The sequence below is a fragment of the Numida meleagris genome, chromosome 19, assembly GCF_002078875.1.
Source record: "Numida meleagris isolate 19003 breed g44 Domestic line chromosome 19, NumMel1.0, whole genome shotgun sequence".
Classification (NCBI taxonomy): domain Eukaryota; kingdom Metazoa; phylum Chordata; class Aves; order Galliformes; family Numididae; genus Numida; species Numida meleagris.
The window spans coordinates 13,979,995-14,003,137 of NC_034427.1; the positions used below are offsets into that span (position 1 = coordinate 13,979,995).

At 49.6% G+C, this 23,143-nt stretch overlaps 1 protein-coding gene across 4 annotated transcripts in view; it reads left to right on the forward strand.

The window, feature by feature from the left end:
- The window catches only part of B4GALT5 (beta-1,4-galactosyltransferase 5), a 101,630-nt gene that overhangs the window by 74,139 nt on the left and 4,348 nt on the right, over window positions 1-23,143 (forward strand). For 2 of the 4 annotated variants that reach the window (XM_021416789.1, XM_021416790.1), the window contains 6 exons: window positions 16,768-16,902; window positions 20,244-20,357; window positions 20,906-21,030; window positions 21,639-21,755; window positions 22,546-22,733; window positions 22,929-23,051. In XM_021416789.1, coding sequence (XP_021272464.1) covers window positions 16,768-16,902; window positions 20,244-20,357; window positions 20,906-21,030; window positions 21,639-21,755; window positions 22,546-22,733; window positions 22,929-23,051 — 802 coding nt within the window. Of the gene's footprint in view, window positions 1-7,397; window positions 9,564-9,591; window positions 13,806-16,767; window positions 16,903-20,243; window positions 20,358-20,905; window positions 21,031-21,638; window positions 21,756-22,545; window positions 22,734-22,928; window positions 23,052-23,143 lie in introns of those variants that run through there. The other 2 variants (XM_021416791.1, XM_021416792.1) reach the window with 2 other exon arrangements.

The following is a 23,143-nucleotide window of genomic DNA, read 5'->3' on the forward strand; positions in this document are numbered from 1 at the left end:
ACTGGAGGAAACCTACTTCTATTTTACAAGAAAAAAAAAAAGCGTTATGAATTTTAGAAGGATGGATACTCGTCGCTGTTTTTCTGTATAAAGTACTTGAAGGGCGGATGGAGTGGCTGTCTACTGAAATGGCCAGCCCCGCGCGCCGCTGCCTGCAGGACTGTGTGCCCGTTCGTGGGAGGCGGGGCTACTCATGCCTGGAAAGGCAACTGTTGTGTTTGCGCTGTGTGTCGCATTTCTGCAATAAGCCAAGGCTCATGGTCAGCTTGGCCTTCAATTCAGCTTTTAGTAACGATTCCTTTTGAAAGGACCTTTATTAAAAAAAAAAAAATCTTGCAAATGGGATTTTTTCTCCTTGAATTGTCATTGATATTGCTCATGCCATCATGAGTTCGGATGTTACTGGGAAACCTATACATGCTCCTCAAGGTGGCTTGTGTGATGGTTATTTAGAGAGCATGTCCCACTGATGCCCCTGGGTTCTGGAAACCTTTTGCAGAGCAGAGTGGGGTGTTGCTGGTATGTGAAGCCCTGCGAGCAGGGGTGCTTGTCCTCGGGATGATGTGAGTGGGATCACTATCCCAGGCCCTAGGCTTGGTGGCCCTGGGTATTGCTGGCCGTATGTGCTGGCAGCTGTCTTGCAGGTTGGTCTTTGAGTGGCCAAGTGGCTCTCATGCATCTGATTGAGGATGCTATTGTACTGGTGCTGACACATGCCCCCTTTGAGTTCTGCTTGGTGGTTCCGTGGCCATGCTGCCAGTGCTGGCTGTATCAGATGCATCTCATGGTCCTGTGCAGGGCACACAGATGTCTCTCCTTAGAGCTGTGGTGTTATGTTGTCTCATCCACTTTGTACTGCTCTGGTTGATCAGCGGTCCTGGAGATGCTGGAGATACTGCAGGGTATAAAATTTGGTGTAAAACCAGCTGTCTTCTCAGAGCTTTTCCCTACTTGAACCACAGCTAGCACAGTCGCATTCCACCCCGTGCTCTCACCATCCAAGATGCTGACAGAAGAAGCAGAGACGCGAAGGTGGTCCATGTGAATGTTAGTGCTGTTCTGACTCATCCATCTCCCTGTCAGGTGACAGGAGATCTGGTTCCTGTTTGTTTCCCCCTGCAATTTTTAGCGAAAAACATTCAGTCGTGAGAGCCCAGGCCAGTGTTCCTGGGGCAGCTGGGCTCATCATCCTGCCTCTTTTGCAGGCAGTTTGATTTTTAGGCCAATGTGCTAAAGAGAACTTGAAAGAAAAGGTATTTGTCCTGATAAGATGTGAACAGTGCTGCAGACCTCAATAAATTGAACAGGTGGTATGTGAAGGGGAAGTGCCAGACATGGTACAAGGCTTTAGCCTCAAGCTGTCTGTCTGCAGAGAGCCCAACTCGGGCTGAGAAGTGATTAATCCCATTTCTTGGTCATATCTCAGTTTAAAAAAAAAAAAAAAAGTCCAAATAAATGGGACCTGAAGCTGAGGAAGCTGTGTACGACTTTGAACTAGCCTTAAAGGTCTTTAATCTGTTCAAAGTTTAAAGCTAATGAAAACAGTGCTCCTACAGTAACCCTTGGCTTCTGGAAGGGCAGGAGGACCTGAGGGGCCTTCAGCTCAGGGCAGCCTGTCCCAGAGCTAGGTAGAGGTCAGTGGCTTTGACTGGTGTGCAGGGTATCCCTGCGTGAGGACACAATCACCTTGGCAGAGAGCAGAGGTGTCTGTAACATCTGGTGCAAGCTCTGGATGGGGATGATTTGGGGGGAAAAATGCTGTGGAGCTGCTGAGGCTTGTTGTGTTGGAGCACTTGTGTCCCAGTGCCAGGAGAAAACTGGGACAGTTGCACTTCTGGGTGCTGTCTCAGCGTATTAGCGAGAAGCTGGCATACTTTATGGCTGGGGAAGCGAGAAAATGGCTCTTGTTGCCCTGCAGATAGAGCCTGGCTTAGCTGCCAGCAGGGTCACCTCCCCATTGGCACTACCTGCTGCTGCCCTGTGCCCCAGGCTGAGGGACAGTGGCCTACCCTTGACTGCTTGGGTCTTTGCTGTGCATGATGGAAACATGAGGAAGAATTTTCTTCATAGCCATCAAGGGCACAAGCGGGAGAGCTAAACCTCTGTGGGCAGCAGCTACACTTGGCACCTACTGGGAGCCTAGAGCTTTTGAGACGTCTGTTTGTGTATCCCTGGCTTATTTGATGCCTGGGGTGGCTCCTCACTTTTGTCCCTAAACAAGGCTTTGCCTACAAAGTTGAAATTTTTCTGTCACCACAGATTTTTACAGAGCAGTCCAATGTAAGCATTCAGCATCTCTTTCTTCACAGCATGCAAATAAAATGCTTGAGTGTTTCCTCCTCCGAGCTGCACTGCAACAGCACGTGTCCTTGGGGCCTACAACACCTCCTTAGGAAGTCACTGGGCACTGAGTGGCTTGCACGGTGACAGCCAGGTCCCCTTTTGCCCCACGCTGTTCCTTGGCACCCGTGAGCTTTAGTTCCTGGTGCAGATGGGGTCATTATGTGGGTCTGTCTCATCGTGGCCATTGTGAGCTCTGTGAGGCACCAATTGTTCTGCTCTAGGCTGAGCTCAGGGCCAGGGCCTGGCTGGGCTGTTCCAGATGCAGTGGCCAAGGGGCTGCTGCTGTGCCTGTGTCCCATGAGGGCTGGGGCCTGCTGCTCGTGCTGCAGCCTGTCTGATTCAGAGGACTGTAAGCTGCATGGGGCTGGGAGCAGGCTTTGTTCTAGTTATGAGCAGTTGCACTGAAATAATCTTTGGAATAAGTAGAGCCTCCCTGAGATCTGACAGGGATCAGCCTGTTCCATAACTCTGCCTGCAGCCCAGGGGCTGGGTTGGAAGGACGCAGGTGCAAGTGGTGGCTGCCACACAGGCCTCACCTATAGAAACTGCTTCTCCTTAATTGAATTTGGGAAGCCTGTGCTCCCGGAATTCATTCAGAGGGCTGCTGGTGCTTCAAGCGGCTGTGGTAAGAATCTCTGGCTGTCATGGCTTTTCATGTCACAGTGACCCATATGACTCTACTAAAAGTGTCTTTCCTTGCTGGCTTTGTGCTCTTATAAAAGAACCAGGAAAGCAAGGAAATTCTATCTTGCACCTGAAAGTAGTAATATTCTTCCAAGTTGCTTGTGCTCCTGTTTCATCTTGATAACTCTCATATCACCGGTAGGAACTTCTTAAACCACGCCCTTAATACCCTTTGCGGGTAATCACCGGATGTCTGGAAGGAGGAAGGTCTGAGGCCTGGTACACAGGTGGCTGCTTCTGATTTTTCATTCTTCAGAAGTTGGGGCCTCTAATTTATTTATTAGAATCTTTTTAAGCTTAGGTCTGTACAGGTATCTTGCTTGCCTGAATCTGATGTAGAAAAATAATGCAGAGAATTTAAATGGAGTGAAAGATTGTTACCTTTGTGAGCGAGCTGTAATTCACTTGGGCTTTACTTCCTCCAAGCTTATCAGGAATTGCTACAGACCTGTTGTACAGAGCACGAGTCAGCAGCATTTGGCCTGGATTAAATCTGTGATGTGAGGGCGTTTTTTATGGCTAGTCACATTGCTTTTAAATGCTATTCCTTTGCACTGCATTTTGGTGGCCAGCAGGATGATAGCATGGAGAGCAAAGGCACAGCGTTTCTGTACATCTCGCTTTGATCCTTGACAGAAATGCCTCTCTGCTATGTTCTGCCACTCCAAGGTGGTTATTTCATGCATCGTCCTGGCAAATTGTCATACAGAATAGTAGTGCCAGGTGTGAACATAGCTAAATATTTTGCTGCTGCTGACTTCTTGGAGTCAGCGTGACTCTGGGTTTGCTGCAGGATGCCATGGGTCTGCCTTGGGCAAGGAGGGGAATGGTGGCAGGTGTGTCCCTGGGGCTGGGCAGGTGGCTCTGCAGGGACATCTGCAGCAGTGACATGAGGATGGAGAGCTGCTTGTTCTGCCTGCTATGCATTTTTCATAGAAATGCTGGCAGAAGGAGCTGTGGTCAGGCTCAACAGCTGCTGGAGGAGGGGTTTGATTTCTGTCCACTCTTGGGTTTCACTTGGAGCCCTGCAGCAGCAGGAAGGGCCATGTGGTGCTGGGCTTGGCATGGCAGCTGAGAAAGGGATGAAGGTGTGGCCCTGCAGGAGGAAGTGAGGCTTGTGCTGTGGCAGCTCTGGCTACTACTTCCTTGGCCTTCTTTCTGCTTCATGGGGAAGTGCAATGTGTTGCTATGAGAGTGCTGGAGGTGCTGCCTCCCTCACCCTCCTCTCCCATCCCTAAGAAATCTGCCTGACAGAACTGTACAGTCTAAATGTATTTCTTAAGGTGTTCCACTAGAGCTTTTTGCACACGTCAAACACAATGATAACTGAGGGTGGTTATAAATCCTCCTTGACATTAGGGCTCAGCATCTCTGTATCTCCTGCATTCATTCAGTCTGAGGGAATAGTCCCTGTTTCATCACTGGTAATGACCGGGACAGGATTTTTCCAAATGCTCATGCAGCCAGGAGGCTGTTGCAGTTTCAGCCTGTTGTTGGGGGCTTGCAGGTCACAGCTGAAGAATGCCAGGGTCTTTCTGGAGCAGGTGAGTTACTGGGTTTTCTTTACTGTTCAACACCTGAGGCAGTAGTTCATGTAGGCTGTCAGGTGCTTCTGGTTTGGGTTATTTTTCTGGTGGCTTTCTTGGTGTTTTAACTGCAGGGAGAATGAGTAGTTCACATTTCAGTGGTTTGTCTCCATGAGCATGACTTGTGAAAGTCACAACGCCTCCTAGGTTAATTCCTGTGAATTAATTGCATCAGAACTTCAGTGATATGCAGTGGACCAACAGTTAAAGCAAAAACATCAGTGCTGCCAGCCTGGATTTCCAGGAAACCTTATCTTTGTGGGCTTGGGAAGCCATCTATGGCTGCAGTTTCAGCAGGCTCCAAGTCACCTCAGGCAGCTTCAGGGTGGAAAGGAGGGCTCCTGTCCTGCTGCATTGCACCGTGAGCTGGCTCAGGTGGGCTCCTTAATTGCATTAATTCTGCCAGCATCCTCCAGGATGTGGTGTTGCCCTGGGGAATGGAGTTGAGGCTGCGGGGACCTATGTGTCCCCCACTTATCCCTGTTTCAGTGCTGTCAGTGTTGGTGCATTTTAATATCCACATGGTGCATGGGGTCTTTGTGTGCACTGAACTCATGGGGGCTCCAAGGGGTACCCCGGTGGGATCAGCTCCGCAGAACACCACTGTAGCAGCACCAAGACTGCAAACCCAGGAGGAAAACTCCACAGAGCAAGGAAACCTCTTCCTCACCAGCTTTGTTTTTAGAGTGGCATTATTACAATAGAATGTGTTTATTTTGACAAAAGCTGTGCTAGGTTATTTTTCTGAGGTTTATTTCCATGTTAGCTTTTCCTTCTTTGCGTTTGGATTGTTCTGTGTTTTTGCCTGGCAGCACTGTGAGCATCAGTATAGTAGTATGGTTAATATGTGTTTTGAGTCTCTCACCTCTTAAAAAATAAAATCTTGGAGATGTGTTTTCCGATGTGTTTCACAGAGAATGTTAAATTGTGATTGTTAAATCTAGCACTTTGAATATTGGCAGGGCGTTTAACATTGCTTCGGAGCTACTATTATTTTGCAAGGAAAAGTAGACCAGAAATCTGGGGGGTGCTGTAAGCCCCTGGCAGGGGAATGTCTCCAGAGCCATCCTGTGTGCTGCTTGGCTGGGTCGAGGGACAGTGGGATGTGTCCTTGTGGGTGCAGGCATAAGGCAGGAGTGACAGGGAAAGTACAGTGCCCTGTGTTCACTTACAAAAGGAGTTTTCTAGGGCTTTGTGGTGCTGTTTAAAGTTATAGTGAACAAGTGATCTGTGGCAGGTGTGTTGCGTTTTGTAGTGACTGTGGGCACTTTGTATGAAGTCAGAGCTGTAGTAATCTGATGCGGCATGCTATGTAAATAGCACTGCAGCTGTATGAGAGCCTGGTGTGAGCCCAGCATCAAACCCCAGATACAGGGGAGCTGCAGGGGGTTAGTGGCTGCTTTAAGTGTGTTTTGGCTGAAAGCACTTGGCTGAGTGGGGATGCAGTCATGTGGTGCTGGTTTGGGGCTGAATCTCTGCTTGGCACAGTAAGCATGCTGCTGTGCTGATGCTGTGCAATGCCTGCAGAGCTGTACTCTCCTCTCCCTCTGCCTTCCTGATCGGAGATGTGAAGACTGAAGTATTTCTGCATGGAGAGTGTCTCTGCACTTTTGTTAACAGAGAAAAGCAAGCATGGTGGAAAAAATCTTTTGCGCTGCTGTCATGCTGTGGTGTGGGCGTTGTTCCTCAGCCAGGGCTTGTTTACATATCTGGGGAGTTTTATGGCAGGCTAATTGATCAGTTTTACTTTAAAACTATTAGCAAACAGATAGTCAGAAGGATCTCTTCAATCCTGGCACTGCACTGTCCACCTCCTTTGCTTTAGAGAGGCTGAAGGCTGAGCTGCACCGGAACTTTAAACACACTGATGTGCTGACAGCATGTTCCTGGTGAAGGACTAGTGGGTTATACCGCAGGCACAGTGTCTGCCCTCAGGATTGTGCAGTCCTTGGGTGTAGGGCCTTCTTTAACCAGCGGGTGTGAGTATGTTGCATCCTGCACAAGGATTTGGCGTTAGCTGCGTGGTTGCTAATGTTTGCAAGGTGCCTTTGGGCTCTTAAATGACAACAAAAAAATCAACAAAGCATACAGAACAAACCAGGAAAACAAATACTGCAGTGCCACAGGTAGGCAGGAATCAACTGATATTGTTTGCTCACCTGGCTGCTGAAAGCAGGGAAGCATTGTAATGCTTCTGCATGTGGTGCCTGGGATATCAGTGGGGCATGAGCTGCACGGTGTCATGCGAACAGCTGGGCATGTTGCACCAGGACCTATTGTCCTGTGTCGCTGCTGCCATCTTGTTGCTGGTGGCAGAGCCTGGGGCTTGCCCAGAGCAAGTCGACGGCCCAGAAAACAAATGACAGAGGTACGGGGAGTCAGCAGCTGATGCATGAACCGCAGGTAGATAAAAGGGCCATGTGCCAGAGCAGCTAAACCCCAAACCAAAGTGTCAACTTGCTTGGACTATGTCCATGACTTGCTGTGTTTGCTGTACTTCATCTGGGACTGCAGCAACCTTCTGGAGGGGATTGTGCACATGAGGTCCCTCTCCCAAACTCCCGGTGTTATGGATCTGGGGAGGGGTGTTGGCTGTAGCCCCAGCGGCATGTGTACAGGCAGCAGCAGCCAGCCTGACCTGGGGTGGTGTGAAATGCTCCAACACATGGAGCTATGCCTCTTATTCTGCAGTCATGTTTTTTCCCGTCAGTGTTTTTCCAACTGGTATCTTGCTGCCAGCGTCCATATTAAAAATGCATGACTCTTTTTTTTTTTTTTTTTAAGGTGCTTCCTTCCCAGCATCCCTTTCAGCTGCTGAGTCAGAGAAGATTGTTACAGGAGCAGCCTCTGAAGCAGTGAAATGCCCCTGCAATGCTCTACAGCATGTCATTTATCGTGCACAGCTGCTCTGCGGGCAGCTCTTTCCTGACTCTGGTTGAAGATACAAATGCCAAAAAGATGATTTCTATTGCACCAGCTGGTGACTGGCGTACACCACACGCTCAGAAACCACATGCTCAGCACTCTCTGCTGAGCCTTCCTGTGTAGCATTTGATTAATGTAGATCTCCTATATTTGCTGCTTTTTCTGTTTTAGAACTCTTGTGAAGGTTTTTTTTTGTTGTTGGTTTTTTTCAGTCTGCCTGAGAACATGCTTTAGGACTGTGCCTAAAATCGCTTTTCTTTTCCCTTCCTCATAAATTCTTAAGCCTGTTTGTTTTTTCTTTTTAAATTGTTTGTACTCCCCCAGGATCCATGCCTGGGATTTTTAAGGTAGCAGTGCTGAAGCCCCATGACTTTTCTGCATGGGTAAATTCACCATGGCTGTGGGAGCATGCTGCTGCTGCATGCAGCCTGGGAGCCACAGATGCAGCAGGGATCTGAGGGGCTCAGCAGTGGCTGCTGTTCTGGGGTCAGCCCTGGTGCTGGCTGTGCCCCACATCCCTGCCTCGTACCTGGGATAGGTGGTAGCAGTGCTGCTTCCCATGCTATTTGCCTTCTGTTGGCTCAAATAAAAACATGCTGTGCCCTCAGGAGCAGATCTCCCCTAGCCCACATCATGGTGTGAATTTTTTTTTTTTTCCTCCTGTGGTTGGAGTCAGTGAAATCTCCTGCCAGGGCAGTACTGGGGTTTGGGGCTTTGCTGGCTGTCCTGCTGTTACCTCCCAGCGCTGCTCCCCCCTGTTATTGGGGGGAGCCTTGCAAAAGAAGCCTGTGAGTTTCTGTGCCCTGAGTTCATGCGGCAGTGCTGGAGCAGCAGGGGTGAACATTGTGCCCCATGCTTGGTGCTGGTAGGGCTGTGCTCACAGATGGAATGCCACCCGCAGCTAGTGAGACAAGCCCGGGGCTTCTTGACTAATGAGATTTAGGTGGATTGTGCTACGTGTTTAATGAAGGGCTAAGCTCATTGTTTATTTGAAATGGATCAAAGCCCTTGATCATGCTGGTCTGGAGACTAGCTATTGAGCAAGACCCTTATATGTCTATGGCCCTGTGGCTTCTGTTTCAGAAACCCAGTAGCTCAGCAGGCACATGTCAGACAGCATTGACCAAATGTGAAATCAGGCAGGAAAAGTTCCCAGTGATAGGGGTGCAGGGGCATGGAGATGATAATTGTTCAGTGTTGTGACAAACTTTGGGGAAAGTGTTTTCCTTTTCTCACTTTCAGTTTGAAACTGTTTTCCCATTTGTGAAGCTCCACGCTCACGGACTGCTGGCATGCAGGCTTCCACCTTCTACATGAGCAGCTGATATTTGTTGTGAGCTCGCAGTGTTCCTGCGGTAGATAACATTCTTCAGTGCTTTCACAGGCAGCCCCACCAAACCCAACTACTGTGAATTAGGAGCTGGAAGCGTTGGAACCCCCAAGGGCCTGTGCTTGTCACCAGGTCTGTGTGCCCTTGTCCCTAGCAGTAGCATGGTGTTGGATGCAATGCTACCATCAAGCCTGCCATACAGCATTTATTTTTGTGTGGGCTGGGAAGGATGGAATTATTGATACAAGCAGATAGTGAAGTGTGCTTAGTGTCATTTTTTTCATCCTCAGTTGAAAGCTGTTGCACTCTCAGGCTCTCCCTGAACCAGCAGGGGAAGGGTTTCTGGGTGCACAACTGTCCCTTTCTTGCAAGGTTACCTTTTTTGTTGTTGTTGCAGGAGGTGTGTTAGTGCTCTTGGCTGCTTTGTACGTGTGTGTGTGATTGCTGCTGTAAGCATGTGCGCGCTGCCTTCACTGTGGGAAGAGGTCTCCCAGCTGTGTTAAGGAAACTATGTACAATACACCAGCTATTCAAATCATCTTCACTCTTATTAAAAACAATAATATATGTATGTTCCAGTAACCTCTCTCCATCCTGCCGTTCTGCAGAAGGGGGGCAGCTGCAGGTGCATGGCTGCAGCTCTGTAAATGTGACCACGAGCATGATCTGAGAGGCAGAAAGTAGCCAGCATGGAGGTGAGTTGATGGCTACTATGGAGGAAGGAGGTACTGCTTACTTCTGCTTTGAGGTGAACTGACTCTCAGTGTTCTCACATAGCAGTTGCTCCTGGTTCTGTTCCAGCCCAACCATGCTGCGTGTCTTGCATCTGTAATTCCATGCAAGCATTGCTCAGGCTTACTTGGTGTTTCGAGGCCATCAGCAAGCTTGCTAGCCAGCAAGTCAGCCCAACAGCGCCTGCTTCCCAGTTTCTCAGTGGTCTTGAGCTTTTAGTTTCCAAAGTGGGGTCTCTGCTGATCCCTTTTGGGCAGCTCTTGGATTGCTCCTTCACAGCATGGAACTTGGAAGGGCTGCAGAGGAAGAAGCACAGTGCAGGAGTATGGTGGGGAAGCTGCCCTAGTCCGTGCTGTAGCTTCCCTGCTTTCACCCTACTTTCACCCTTCTCTCTCCTGCTTAAAGAAGCAAAAATGCCAGTTGGTGTAGTAATTGTCTTCCTTACAGTTGCATTAGAGCAAGCAAAGCACAGCTCAGCTGTGCTGACACCAACCTTCTCCATGTGTGACCTCTCCATATGTGACCTCCTGCCGTGTGCTACAGCACTGTCCTTATGTCCCCAGGCTGCTGCCAGAGGTGCTGGAGGCTTCTGGTCCTGGCTGGGGCTCTTGATGCTCCTTTAAGAGATACTTCTTCGGCAGTATGCATGTTTATGACTATCCTGCAAACTGCAGGTTAATGCTGATGGAGGAAGCTGTGGCATTTGTAGGGCTGTTTGCAAAGTGCTGCCAAGGGTTTGTCTTTGTGGAGGAAGGGGCAAGAGGAGAATGATAGCGTTGAGCTGTAATACCTTGGAAGAACAAAACCAACCTGGACAAATTGGATAACTTGAGTGGATAAATCAGTGTAGTCTAAAATCTCATTACCCAGCAGGAATGTTGGTGCCTCATCCAGGAGAGGAGGAGGAGGGTGCTGCTGATACTGCAGCTGCTGCAGGGGCTGAGACCACAGCACATACTGCTTCTGGCAGTGCTGGGGATGGAGCATTGAGGGGACTCATCAGTGGGAGCTGGGTGTGAGTGGGGATGGGCACTGCAAGCTGGCAGCTCCTCTCCTGTGTGTGGTTGCAAGGAGGGCTGTGTAGCCCCTGCTACCTTGCTGCAGCCCCCACATCCCCACAGGCTGCAGCATCCTGCTCTGCTTCAACTTGGCACCATGGCAGTGTGCAGAGCTTGATTTTTGCAAGGGCTACCTTGGATAAATCTAGCTCCAGACAACAGACGTGGGAATGTGCCCACCTGTTATAAATTACATTCCCTGCCTGTTTGCCAAGCACCTTTTCCTGATCCAAAGCTGCTGGTACAATAGGCAGGACATGCAGTGGGGCAGGAGAGCTGTTTGTCCCTCTGAGCACTACCTGCCCTTCCCAGCAGGTCTGTGTTTTCCGAGGAAGTCAAGCACCAACTCCCACCTTACAGTCTTGTTTGTTTGTTTTGCAGCCCTGCTTCTTGTATTAACTAATGAGTGTTCAGATCCCCAGTAAACAGGCATGTGCCTTGCAGAAACACCTGCTGCTGCTCTGTGTGACCTTCAAGTTGCTGTGGGGAAAGAGGGAGGATGGTTCTGTGTCACCCCCAGCACTCACCCTCTGTGCTCGTTGGGGCTGTACCCTGCAATTTCTTGGCAACTGAAGAGCCCCCAGGCGATGAGGGGTGGCCACAGTGTAGGACAAGCAGGGTGGCACCTTGGGGCTATGAGGAGCTTGTGCAGAGTGTGTGCCCCAGGCTGAGCTTGTGTCAGCTCTTTTTCCTGTTGGTATAAAACAGCAAAACCTGGTGGGATGGGAGTGTGGTGGCTGTAAGCTCCCTGTCCCTATAGCCTGAGATTTTGCTTGTAAATGATGTTCCCATTGCCCCTTGCTGGGTCCTAAGCCCTTTATCCCTTGCTGAGCTCACTCATTGAACAGCTGTAGAAGAGCTGTTAGGTCATGACTTGAACTGGTGATTGATCACCTGGTGAAAGGGTGTTGCTGGCCCAACAAGCACAGGCAAATTTTTTGTGCCTGTGCTCCCCACGTACCCAGAAGGGGTGGAGATACCCTGGGCTCATACAGGGGCTAGCCACTGAAGAGAGAACATCTCTTGGACCTAGGCTGCTTCTTGTGAAGGAGTACTGCATAGCCAGAGATCCCCTTCACTGGCTGGATGAGTTCCATTCTTCATTCTGTATATGACTCTTGGCCTACCTGTGAATACTTTACCTGGTATAGCCAAAAACCTGTGAAGAAACAATTTTGCTTCTTCAATAAGCAGCAGCCTTGTTGCTGCTAAACTGAGATGAACATGTAACTTTGTTACAGAGCATTGCTCCCAGCCTGGAAGGGTGGTATAAATCTGGTTTCTGATGCTGGGGCACTTCATTCCTGTTGCTGCTGGGCTAAGGTTTTGGGGTTTCTCAGGATGCTGCATGGGCAGCATTGCTACTGGCGAGTGTGATGTTCCTGGGTGTTAGGGCACTATGGGGGGCAGTGCAGGAATGGGCTACAAAATGCTGATCCTTATTAGGAGTGTGTGACAGGTATAAGGCATGGGGCAAAGGAGAGAAGGTTCTTCCTTCTCTCCTATTCAGGGCTCCCCAAACCGACTGCTGTGTTCTGGACCCTGCTGATAGCCAGGACAGCATCACACAGGCCACGTGTACAATGGGATGGCTCTGATGAGTGCTCAGAAAGTTAATGGGTAGCAGGATGAAGTACTTCTAATGAGGTCATTCTCTGGGAAAGAGACAATATCAAACATGTTTGGTATTCCAAGGCTACATAATTCATGATAAGCTAATAAATGCCTCAGGTTATCAGTGTCCTTAGAAAATCGGGGCCAGCAGTTTGGTACAGGCAGCTGCAGTCAACAAGGAGTGGGTCCCATGGGGTGTGTGCAGGGAGCAGGCAGTGAACAAAGGCCTCTTCCGCCCCCTAGCCCACAAAGTTCTTTTCACAGGCAAAGAACCCAAAAATAAGAGCTGAACAGTGCTTTGGCCATAAATGGCAGTGGAAGAAATGCCCTGGTCCTGCTGAACTGAATGAAAAGCAAAGTCAGTGCTAGGTTCTGTAACCCCAAATCCTGTGCCTGCATTTTGGTCTGATGTGCAGGAGGGTGCTTTGTTTCCTGCTCAGTCTGTCTGGAGAGCAAACTACTGACCATAACTGAATCTTGGGCCCCGCTTTGGAACAGCTCCATTGCAGCAGACATGAGGATGTGCATGTGATAACCCTTCTTGTTCAGCTACCGTGAGTTTGTGAGATGTGGTTGAAAAATCAGGTGTTGGTCTGTTTGCTTTGGCATATCCCAAACAATTGTCACATTCTCTTTTCATCTGCAGAGGTCAGGGTGCTAAGATCTTCAGGTAGTGAGCATGGTACTGTGTGGGCTGACCTGGGAGTTCTGTGGCTCTGTTAAATTATTGTTAGCTTGACAGTTTGATAATTTCCAGTGGGTATAGCTAATTTCCAGATTTGGAGGATTAACAGATCAGCGATTTCAAAATTTCATTATAGAAATGGTGTGTGATTATATAGAAATGTTAACACCCAGCCTGCTGCCTGTGCTCTGCCTGTGTTCTACTTAGAGTTGCTGAGACAGCACAGGTTAGAGCTCCCAGGTCAGTGCATTTTGTGAGAAGTATAGCAGGTGTGGCCTTTTACTGTTTGTCTTAGGGCTTCCTTCCCAGTGCGCCCAATACTGTGACTTTGCACAGGGCAGTGCCTGCAGTGAGATATTGCCTCTCCTGCAGACAATTCCCATGGCTGGGGAAGCAGAGAGCTTGCAGCAGTGGCAGGGCAGGATCTGGCTGCTTGGTGTCACTTGCCCAGGTGTTCACTTAATTTCTGTTTTCTCACTGAAGCTCTCCCTCTGTTTCCTCTCTCCTACATCACTCTGGGTGTTGTGATTCCTGCCTCTTGAGGATGATGCCTGGGACGCGGGAATTCCCCCTGCTTTGTCTCCTAAGTTGCCAAGGAAAAAGTGCTGAGCCCGTGTTTGCTGAGCTGTTGGTGCTTGCTTGGTGAGGTCAGCACAGGGGTGTCTGGAGTGCACCAACCCAGCTGTGGGGCTCCTGTTGGGGCTCTACCAATAAGCTGCCCTCTTAATGCCTAGATTAAGAACCTAGGGACTGTTCGAATAATCTGGCTTCTCCATGCTCCGCAGCTTTTTATTTTTTCCTTACCACTTCAAGATGCAAACTCTCAGCAGTTGGGTCAAACACCACAGGTGAGTGTGGTTAGAAAACCGCTTTGTGTTGCTGATGGGGGTGGGTTGGGATCTGCTGGAGGAGCTTCATGACAGTGCCCTGGGACCTCCCAGATCTTCCCTCACATCTCCAGCGTTGGATGCTGTATGAACTGAGTGCTTCATGTGCCCTCCTGGCACCAGATGAGCTGTGTGTGTGGCTAGGATTTATTGCTTTGTTGTTCCAGCACCTGCTCCCAGGGCAGGGCTCAAGTTGACCATATGTTTTGTCACATCTGGAGGAAAAGGAGCCCCCGAGCAACCCCTCGGTGCTGACAGTGTGACAGAAAACTGTAAATCTCCTTACAGATTCAGATGCATTCCTCCTTCCTCAAAGCCTGGCTGCTGAGTGCTCATACCACTGGGGGGGCACAGCGCTGGCATCCACTTGGTGCCTCTTACTGGCTCCTTGCTGAGCTTGAGCCCGGGACAGTCTGGTCCTGTTGGGGTCAGGGGCAGGATGCATTGGGTTTGAGCCCCTCTGGTGCTGGCAGCTGGCATGGGTCATTCTCAGCACTCTCCCAGACAAATTGCTGTGCTGGAAATTGCTCTGCTGTATTTTGTCGCATGTATTATCACTGTGAAATTAATTTTCCATGAGAGAGCCAGTTGTTTCTTAATTAGAAGTGCTCTGAAAATACCAGCTAAGAAATAATTAGAGGAAGCCTTCAGTGCTCATTTCTGTAGTTGGACTTTACTTCTCTGATCCAAATTGCTGCTGCCATGTTGTTGGGCACTGGTTTCCCCCCAACCTCCTCCCTATGCTCACTGGGGCATGGGTCAGAGGGTGCAGGTCTCTGGGTACTGCTGTGAGCCTGGTGCTGTGTTCTCATGTGTCATCCCAGCAGGATTGGCTTAAACGAAAGGGAATAGTCTTACCTCAATCACTTGGGCAAACAGATTTTTGAATTTTGCTTGTTTTCTATGTGGATAATGAGGATCTTCTGGAAATGCATTTGGGGAAAAAAAAAAAGCCCATCCTGATGATGGTTGAGATCCCCTCCTCCTGTCCTTGTGCGGCTGTTCATGATGTAGCCTGCCTGCTAACATTCTGCAGATCTGCTCTGAAGTGCTGTGTGCTCAAATTGAATAAAGGGAGAATGCTAGTGTAATTTCCCACGTGATCTGATGTGATTGCATTAGCCATATCTCGCAATGCAGAGAATTGTTTTCTGGCTGAACCCTAGCTCAGCCATGCACATTGCTCCCAGACCATGGGCCGTGGTCACAGCCAATGATGGCAATGCTGATGGCACTGTGACTCTGGCCTTGGAGGCAGCTGGGTTGCGCGTAATGCAATTACAGCCTGTCCCCACTACTTGTCAAAAGCCAAGGGAAGTGAGGGCCTGTGTGGGTTTGGATACGGCCCTGGCAGCTGCATGGAGCTGATTTGGGCGCTGTGCAGGTACAAGGAGTGAAATGTTATAGATAATGCATTTTAAATGTGATTTCCTGGACATAAGAATGAGCATGTATAATGGCACTGGGTCATGGCATGGAGTCCATGGCATCAGCTGAGGCAGTGGGATCTTTGCTTGGTGCATGGCCAGGTACCTCCCCAACCCTCTTAGCAAACCAGTTTACATGGGAGAAGGCAGTGCTGCCTGGAACAAAGCTGGGCTTGTTTTCACTTGAGTTCCCCTGGGGATAGTAATGGCTGTGACAGTCTGTTAAGGATTCCCACTGCAATTTCATGAAAGTCAAAATGAGCAAGTCATGTCATGTGGCTCCTGCGAGGCCATGCTTCATCTCCCCTGTTAGGGAACGGGGAAAACAAACACTGCATTCAGTGCTGAACAAACCTCCCTGTTCCTTAAATTAAGTGGGGATTGGATACTGATTTGTGTCTCTCTCATTCTTTCATGCTTCACTAAACCGGATGCCACTTTATCCAGTGAGTAGAAGGCATAATGGAGTAGAAAGCTAAATGATTTGTTCAGCATCAGCAGGTTGTTCCTTGCATTGACTCTGGCCCTGCGTGAGCTGAAAAGTGCAAACCTGGTTGGGCCCTGCTGCTGTTATTGCAGCCTGGCACTGGTACACATCTCCAGCAACTCCAACTACCCTCTGGCTGCCTGAGCAAACAAGGAGACTCCATGCCGTGTCTCATGATTTGCCTTGGGGGGTTTGGAAGGGGAAATGGTGAGCCTTGAATCCTTGCTGTGATGGCCAAGGTGGAGCTGTGCCTTGCTGGTCCTTGTGCTGCTCCTCTGGAGGTTCGGTGCAGTTGGGTCAGCTCCTGCTCCGTGCTGTGCTGCTGTCACCCATCCCATGGGCAGGAAGAGGCTGAATTGCTGGGGAATGTGCTCTGGCAAACTCTGAGGCAAATTCATCCTTTTGTGTCTTTGTATTTGCATTTATGTTATGCACTCCTGTGACCTCCATCATTTACACATTTGAAGGGCAATGGATGGGCCAGGAGGGGTTGGAAAGAAGCGTTAAATGAGCCCTTCCTGCAGCTGGCCCTTTAGTACTGTGGTGATGGTGTGCTGGAGTGAACTGCAGCAGACTGGTGAAAAAGCAGCTAAACTATGGAGCCAGATACATACTTGCTTGTATGGGGAAACACATGGAATTGGACGTGGGCAGAAGGATGGTTTCATTTAAGGACAGCAAGAGGAGACATGGCTATATGCCCTGTTTTGAGGCACCAGCCTGGCTCATTTCCTAATTAAATGTCTGTCCTTACACAGCAGAAGGCACTATTCAACCTCTGACACCAATGGCAACTGGGCTGGTGGGACAGCTCATCAACTGGCTGCAAATGCCTTCTGCCCATGCCGTGACCTCCACAGAACCTGGTTCACCCCAGCATATGTGGCCTAGGGGCGTGCCAGCAGCAGGGAGCTTCAGGGCACCAGGAATGCATCTAAAAGCTTCGTGTTTCTCTTGCCTGCAACAGGTGATGCTCATGGAAGTGTATGTTTGTTTGTTTTTCTTGCAGTGAACACCTACCTCTTCATGATGCAAGCCCAAGGCATCATGATTCGTGAAAACATGAGAACAATAGGAGCTCAGGTGTATGAGCAGGTGGTCCGCAGTGCCTATGCCAAGAGGAACAGCAGTGTGAATGACTCAGGTATTTCTTTAACAATTATTGTTCTAATTAGAGCTTCCATTTCCACTGGAAATCAAGTTGAACTGAACTTCTCTCCCTTGAAGGAAATAATTTATGTTGGTAAATGCAGGGTGGGAATTTTGACTGTTTTCTTCATGACTGTTTTAGGCCAACTATGTTCTGGGCTGTGTTAGGAGTGGCTAGCAGGGAGAGGGAGGTGATTGTCCCCCCTACTCAGCTCTTGTGAGGCCCCATCTGGAATACTGCATTCAGGCCTGGGGCCCCCAGCACAAGAAGGACATGGAGCTCTTGGAAGGGGTCCAGAGGAGGGCCGTCAAGATGATCAGAGGGCTGGAGCACCTCTCCTATGAAGAAAGGTTGAGGGAACTGGGCTTGTTTAGCTTGAAGAAGAGAAGGCTCCAGGGAAAACTCATTGTGGCCTTCCAGTACTTGAAGGGAGCATGTAAACAGGAGGGAGTACAACTGTTTACGTGGGTGGATAGTGATAGGACAAGGGGGAATGGTTTTAAACTAAGATGGGAGATTTAGGGTAGCTATTAGGAGGAATTTTTTCATACAGAGGGTGGTGATGCGCTGGAACAGGTTGCCCAAGGAGGTTGTGGATGCCCCATCCCTGGAGGCGTTCACAGCCAGGCTGGAATGTGGCTCTGGGCAGCCTGGTCTAGTGGTTGGCAACCCTGCACACAGCAGAGGGGTTGAAACTAGATGACCATTATGGTCCTTTTCAACCCAGGCCATTCTATGATAGACACACACACGTATACCTATGCTCAAATGTTTCACTTAAATAAAGGATAGAAGTGTTGATAGGTCTTAAATAAATGGATATTGAGCTGAAAACCTCTTTCCTTTCCAGGTACCTTTGTTTGATTCAGTCACTCTGAGGATAAACGCTTAAACTCAGTGCCTATAGCAGAGGGGTTGGAACTAGGTGATCTTAAAGGTCCCTTCCAACCCAAAGCATTCTGTGATTCTATGATTGGGTTTCAGATTTAAAAAAAAAAAACAAAAAAAACTTTTGGGCTCACACATGCTTACGGAGCCTTGGCATCACACACATGGAGACACCTGTGCTCACCAGCTTCGTTCCTCCTATGCAGGGTGAACTGCAGTGACTTAGCTGGAAAGCTGCCACAAGCCTTATATCAGGCTGTAGGTAGAGCACTGGGATCCAAGAGGCAGCATTGGCTCGCAGGCCATTCCCACCCCTAACACACAGTTAATTGAAAGGCTTCCAAGCGTTGCTGTAAAAGCAGTGTAGCAAAACCATAAGTATACTGTTTGTATATGACATGGCATGAGGCGTTGCTCTGGAGTTGGGGCCAGCAGGTGTGACACTGAGCATGTACTCCTGGCACCCACATGTCACCTGCAGTCATGTTGCTGCTGGCTTCATATGCTGAGCTGCAGCATGAGTCTGCAGTATGTCACTAGGACTGGGGGAACTTTAAAGGGCAGGATGGCTTCCTGATTTAGAAATATAACAATGCTGTGTCCCTCCTGCCCAGCCTGGGCTGTTTGGGGCTGGAAATGTCAGTTAAAATAGATGGCCATTGAGGAAGGAGCTTGCTGTGAACTCGAGAGAAGGAGGCTGAGTGCTTTGGTGATGTGAACCTCTGACTGGTGGGCCCTCATGGGGTTTGAGCCCTCTGAAGTTGGCCATCAACTCTATGAAGTGGGCAGTGAAATGCTGCTGTCAGAAGAACTGGGTGTGCCCAGACATCAGCTCTGCAGACCTGGATGGACAACCTGCCTGCTCTGCTATGCTATACACCAGCCTTGGGTGACTTTTCCCTGGCTGCAAGGTTAGAGCAGGTGATGGGAGGTGGTGGCAGCATCTGTCAGGCATGTGGCACTGTGACCACAACCACACTGTGACCCTGGTACTAACACTGGGTCAGCATCTTCCTCCCTGAGTGTTTTCAGAGCCCTTGGCATGACCTCTGTGGGCATGCTGCAGATCGGGTGATGTATATCTTCCCCTCACTGTGTGAGAATTGAGGGACCCAAGCCATGTGTGTGGGCCACCTGGGAAATCAGCCAGCAGGAACCAGCAGAGGCATGAGGAGATTATATGGCTCCTCCCTGGTTTCCCCAGTGCCCAGTGGGCAGGAGGCTGCTAATGCTCTTTGAGCACCCGCAGTGAGGCAGTGAAAGGCAGCATCTCTGTACAGAGCTGGCTTGTGGATGTGTGTGCCCTCCAGCCCCTGCAGCTTTACTTTCTAGGCAGATGGCTTAAATGTGGTGTTTTGTCCTGAATGGCAAGGTGACAAAGCACAGGGTGGTCTGCTGCAAGCACAAAGTCTTTCTGCCTTGCCTGCTATATTCATGCTTTGCTGTTTTTTTCTTCCATTATTAAAATGAGGAAGTAACATGACTTTTTAAGCTTTTGATAGTAGATGCATTAATAAACTTCCTGTGCAAGTGAGCCAGGAGCATCTTGTCTGTGCTTCAGCAACAAAAGGAGGCAGAACTCTGTGCAAGAAAGGAGAGCTGAATTTCACTCTGTCAGTGAAACCAAGCACTGAGAGCATGTTCTGGTGATATGAGCTTAATGGGAATCTGGTTATAAAAATCTAGAGCAGTATTACTAATATGTAGGGAGGAGAGAGCTGGAGGTGATGAACCCTTGGTGTCCCAGTGGGCTTGGGATATGGGGCTGCCTGGGATAAGGTGGTTGCTGCAGGGACAAAACCCTTGGTGAGGGCTGAGAAAGTGGAGAAGCAGCATCCTCCCATGGCAGCTGACGCATTACTACAGAAAGGAAACCTCTAGTGCTGAAAACATAGGTTGTGGTTGGCTGGAGCTGCGTATGCAAAGCTGATGATTGGGTAAATGTAGAAAGCAGAACTTAATAGGTATGCAAAGATGTAAAGCAGCTGGAGGTGCAGCAGTTCAGGGGCTCTGACCCAGAAGGCGAAAAGAAGCAGAGGAAGTGCTGGAGAAATGGGCTGCAGCCTGCTGGGGTATAGAGGCCCAGCATGTACCCTGTGAGCTGCATCTGGCTCCATGCTGGCCCTGTGCTCCTAAGCCCTGCAGGATGCAGTAGCTCCTCCTACACTGCACCCCTTTGCCTTGACCAGTCTGTGATGCCTGAAGGCAACAAGTCCAATGAGGAAGCTGACAGTTCCTGTGGTATGGCCTCGCACAAGGCACTGAGGCTGTTCCTGTGGCACTGGGTCATGGTGCCAAATCATGGGCTTGTGCCTCACGAGGACACCCCCGTGACACTGGGGTTGTGCTCAGGTGTTGAGGTTTGCTCATTTTGGCCAGGCAAATCAGAGTATCGCAGCTCAGTTGTAGACTTTTTTCCTTTTTTTTTTTTCCCCCTGCTTCCCCAGATTATCTTCTTGATCTGAATCACAATGAAACCTTTCTGCAAGCTACAACTTTTCTTCCTGAAGATTTTACCTACTTCCCCAACCACACCTGTCCTGAGAAGCTCCCTTCTATGAGTGAGTACTCTGCGCTCCCGGCAGCTCCATGCCCCTTGCCTATAGTGGCACAGCACACTGTGGCACTGTGCACCACTCTGGCTCAACCCTGTCCCACCTCTCCCACAGTGCACCAGGCGATGAATGACAGCACTGTTCTGAGCTGTCCCCTCCTGGGAAGCCTTTGTTTACCCAATTGGACATATTAATTCCTGCTACGTTGGAGGCGTGTCTCCCTCCTGAAGCTTGCCTGTTGCTCGGTAAACATGAACGAAAGCGGAACTGTGTGCTGCCAGGTGGTTAGGAAGCTGGGCAGCCCTTTCCCAGCTCCCTAACCCCAAACTGAGCACAGGCTGCAGGGTGCATCCAGGAGTGATGCTCCTGCTTAGGCAATATTCATTGGAAAACTAGCATTTGCAAGGTAGATGTTTCTGAAAAGGGGAAAATGGCTCCTTAGTAGTCCTCAGTGTCTGGGGACCGAAGAAACCACCTGTGTTTGGTGCTGAGGATAGGGCAGGGCCAGGCAGGCACCGCGCGGCTTCTGACCCCTCCTCCTACCACCTCCTCAGAGGGCCCCATTGATGTAAATATGAGCGAGATTACGATGGAGGACATCCACCAGTTCTTCTCCAGAGACCCTTCCATCAAGCTGGGAGGCCACTGGAAGCCGAGTGACTGCCTGCCTCGCTGGAAGGTGAATGGGCACTGAGGAACACCTCGGGGCAACGGGACACTGGGAATACTGGAATCTACATACCTGATGTGCTTGCTGGGTGGTGGATGTGAGGATCCTTGGGAGGTGGGACTGCAGCAGCTGCCGAAGAAATGCTGATGAACAGGGCTGCGTTAATGACACGAGTCAGCTTTGGATTTCTGCAAGGGCTGTAAAGAGGCTGCAAGGAAGTTGCCCATCTGGTTCCCACTGATGAGCATCCAGCTTGTTCCAGTCCTGTGTGGGAAGGAGTTTCCCTGGGGAGGAGAGGTGACAGGACAGGGCCTCCACACAGAGGGGTGGCACAATGCAGTGTAGCTGCCCCGCTGCTGCCTCTGTGCTGCTGGGTAGGGGGACAGGGATGGGGAGTGCAAGCCTCACAGGATCAGCAAAAATTCCCCAAAAAGAGAATACCAGAGCCCTGACATAGGGGTGGGAAGGGATTCAGGCTGCCCAGCCCTGCGTGGGAGCGAATGCATTGATACAGGGAAGAGCAGCGCTGGTGCTTTGCCAGCAGGCATCTCCTTGGATTGGGGTCTACAAGGAGCTGCTCTTGGGTTGCAGCATGAGCTTTCTTCTTTCTTCCTCAGGTGGCAATCCTGATCCCATTCCGCAATCGTTATGAGCATCTTCCAGTCCTTTTCAGGCACCTTATTCCAATGCTGCAGCGTCAACGTTTACAGTTTGCATTTTATGTTGTGGAGCAAGTAAGTGATTGTTATGGGCAGCACTGGTGAGCATGCTCTGGTGTCAGTGCAGCAGTAGCTTGCCATCACAGCTCTACTTTGTGTCCCAAGGGGATTCCTTGCCAGATCATGGCATCCAAACTTCTGAACTTCCGGTGTTAATGATGCAGTGTTTAAATTGTCCCATCTTGCTTAAAATTGTGAAGAGATTGCCCCAAAATGACTGCTTTTAATCTAAAAAATAGACATTCAGATTTCTTGGAAACACTACATTGTGGGAGATCTTTTTTTTTATTTTTAAGACATTTTTGAAGCAGGTATTTTAAGTTTCTACAGTGCTGCATTACCTGTGTGTGTCTTTGTAGCAGCCTCAGGGAGCATCCTCTCAGTACAGGGATGTGTGCAGCTCTGGTCCACGTGATCTCTGGGAGGCTTCCATCCATGTGAAACATCAGGCTGTAATTTGATGTATATGTGAACCTGTCACTTCAGCTATCTGGCTTCATCCACCTTGTAGACATGCCTTCATATTTAATTATCCTTGCTCATCTGGGCAGTAGGCAGTGAAGATTGATCGAAATTGTTGTTCTTTTTTTTAACCAAGCATCTGACTAATAATTCTCACATCTTTATTTTTGCTGTTGTATGCTCCTGGTATGTAAGCTTTGGTTAATCCCACTAATCTGTCTGTTCCAGCATATCACTTCCTTCTGAGCAGTCTACTGGGGAACATACTGCTCAGTCAGTGTGGGAATGCCCCTGCATGGCATGGGGCTCCCTTTGAAGGTGCTTCTGCTCTGTTCTCCCCTAGGCTGGTACTCAGCCCTTCAACCGTGCCATGCTCTTCAATGTTGGCTTTCGGGAAGCGATGAAGGACTTGGACTGGGACTGTCTCATCTTCCATGACGTGGACCACATACCAGAAAATGACCGTAACTATTACGGGTGTGGACAGATGCCGAGACACTTTGCAGCCAAGTTGGACAAGTACATGTACCTGTAAGCGCTGTTCTTCCTCTGCACTGCAATAATAGATAAGGAGCAAGTGTTAGATTTTCTTATCAAAGGCAGGAGTGCAAAGTAAAACGTTAAAAGGAGAATGGAAGAGAGTATTCTCACAGCTCCAGCGGGGGCTATGCGGTGGCTGATGCCTTGCTCCTGACCTCTCGCTCCTGACCTCTCTCTCCTGCTCAGGCTGCCCTATAATGAGTTCTTCGGCGGGGTGAGTGGCTTGACTGTTGAGCAGTTCTGGAAGATCAATGGTTTCCCCAATGCCTTCTGGGGCTGGGGCGGCGAGGATGACGACTTATGGAACAGGTATGGCTCTGCCTGTGTCCTGCAGGCATCCCTGTAATGGAGTAGCAACAGGGCTTCATGCAACATGCTGCTGCTGCCAGATCTGTGAAGCA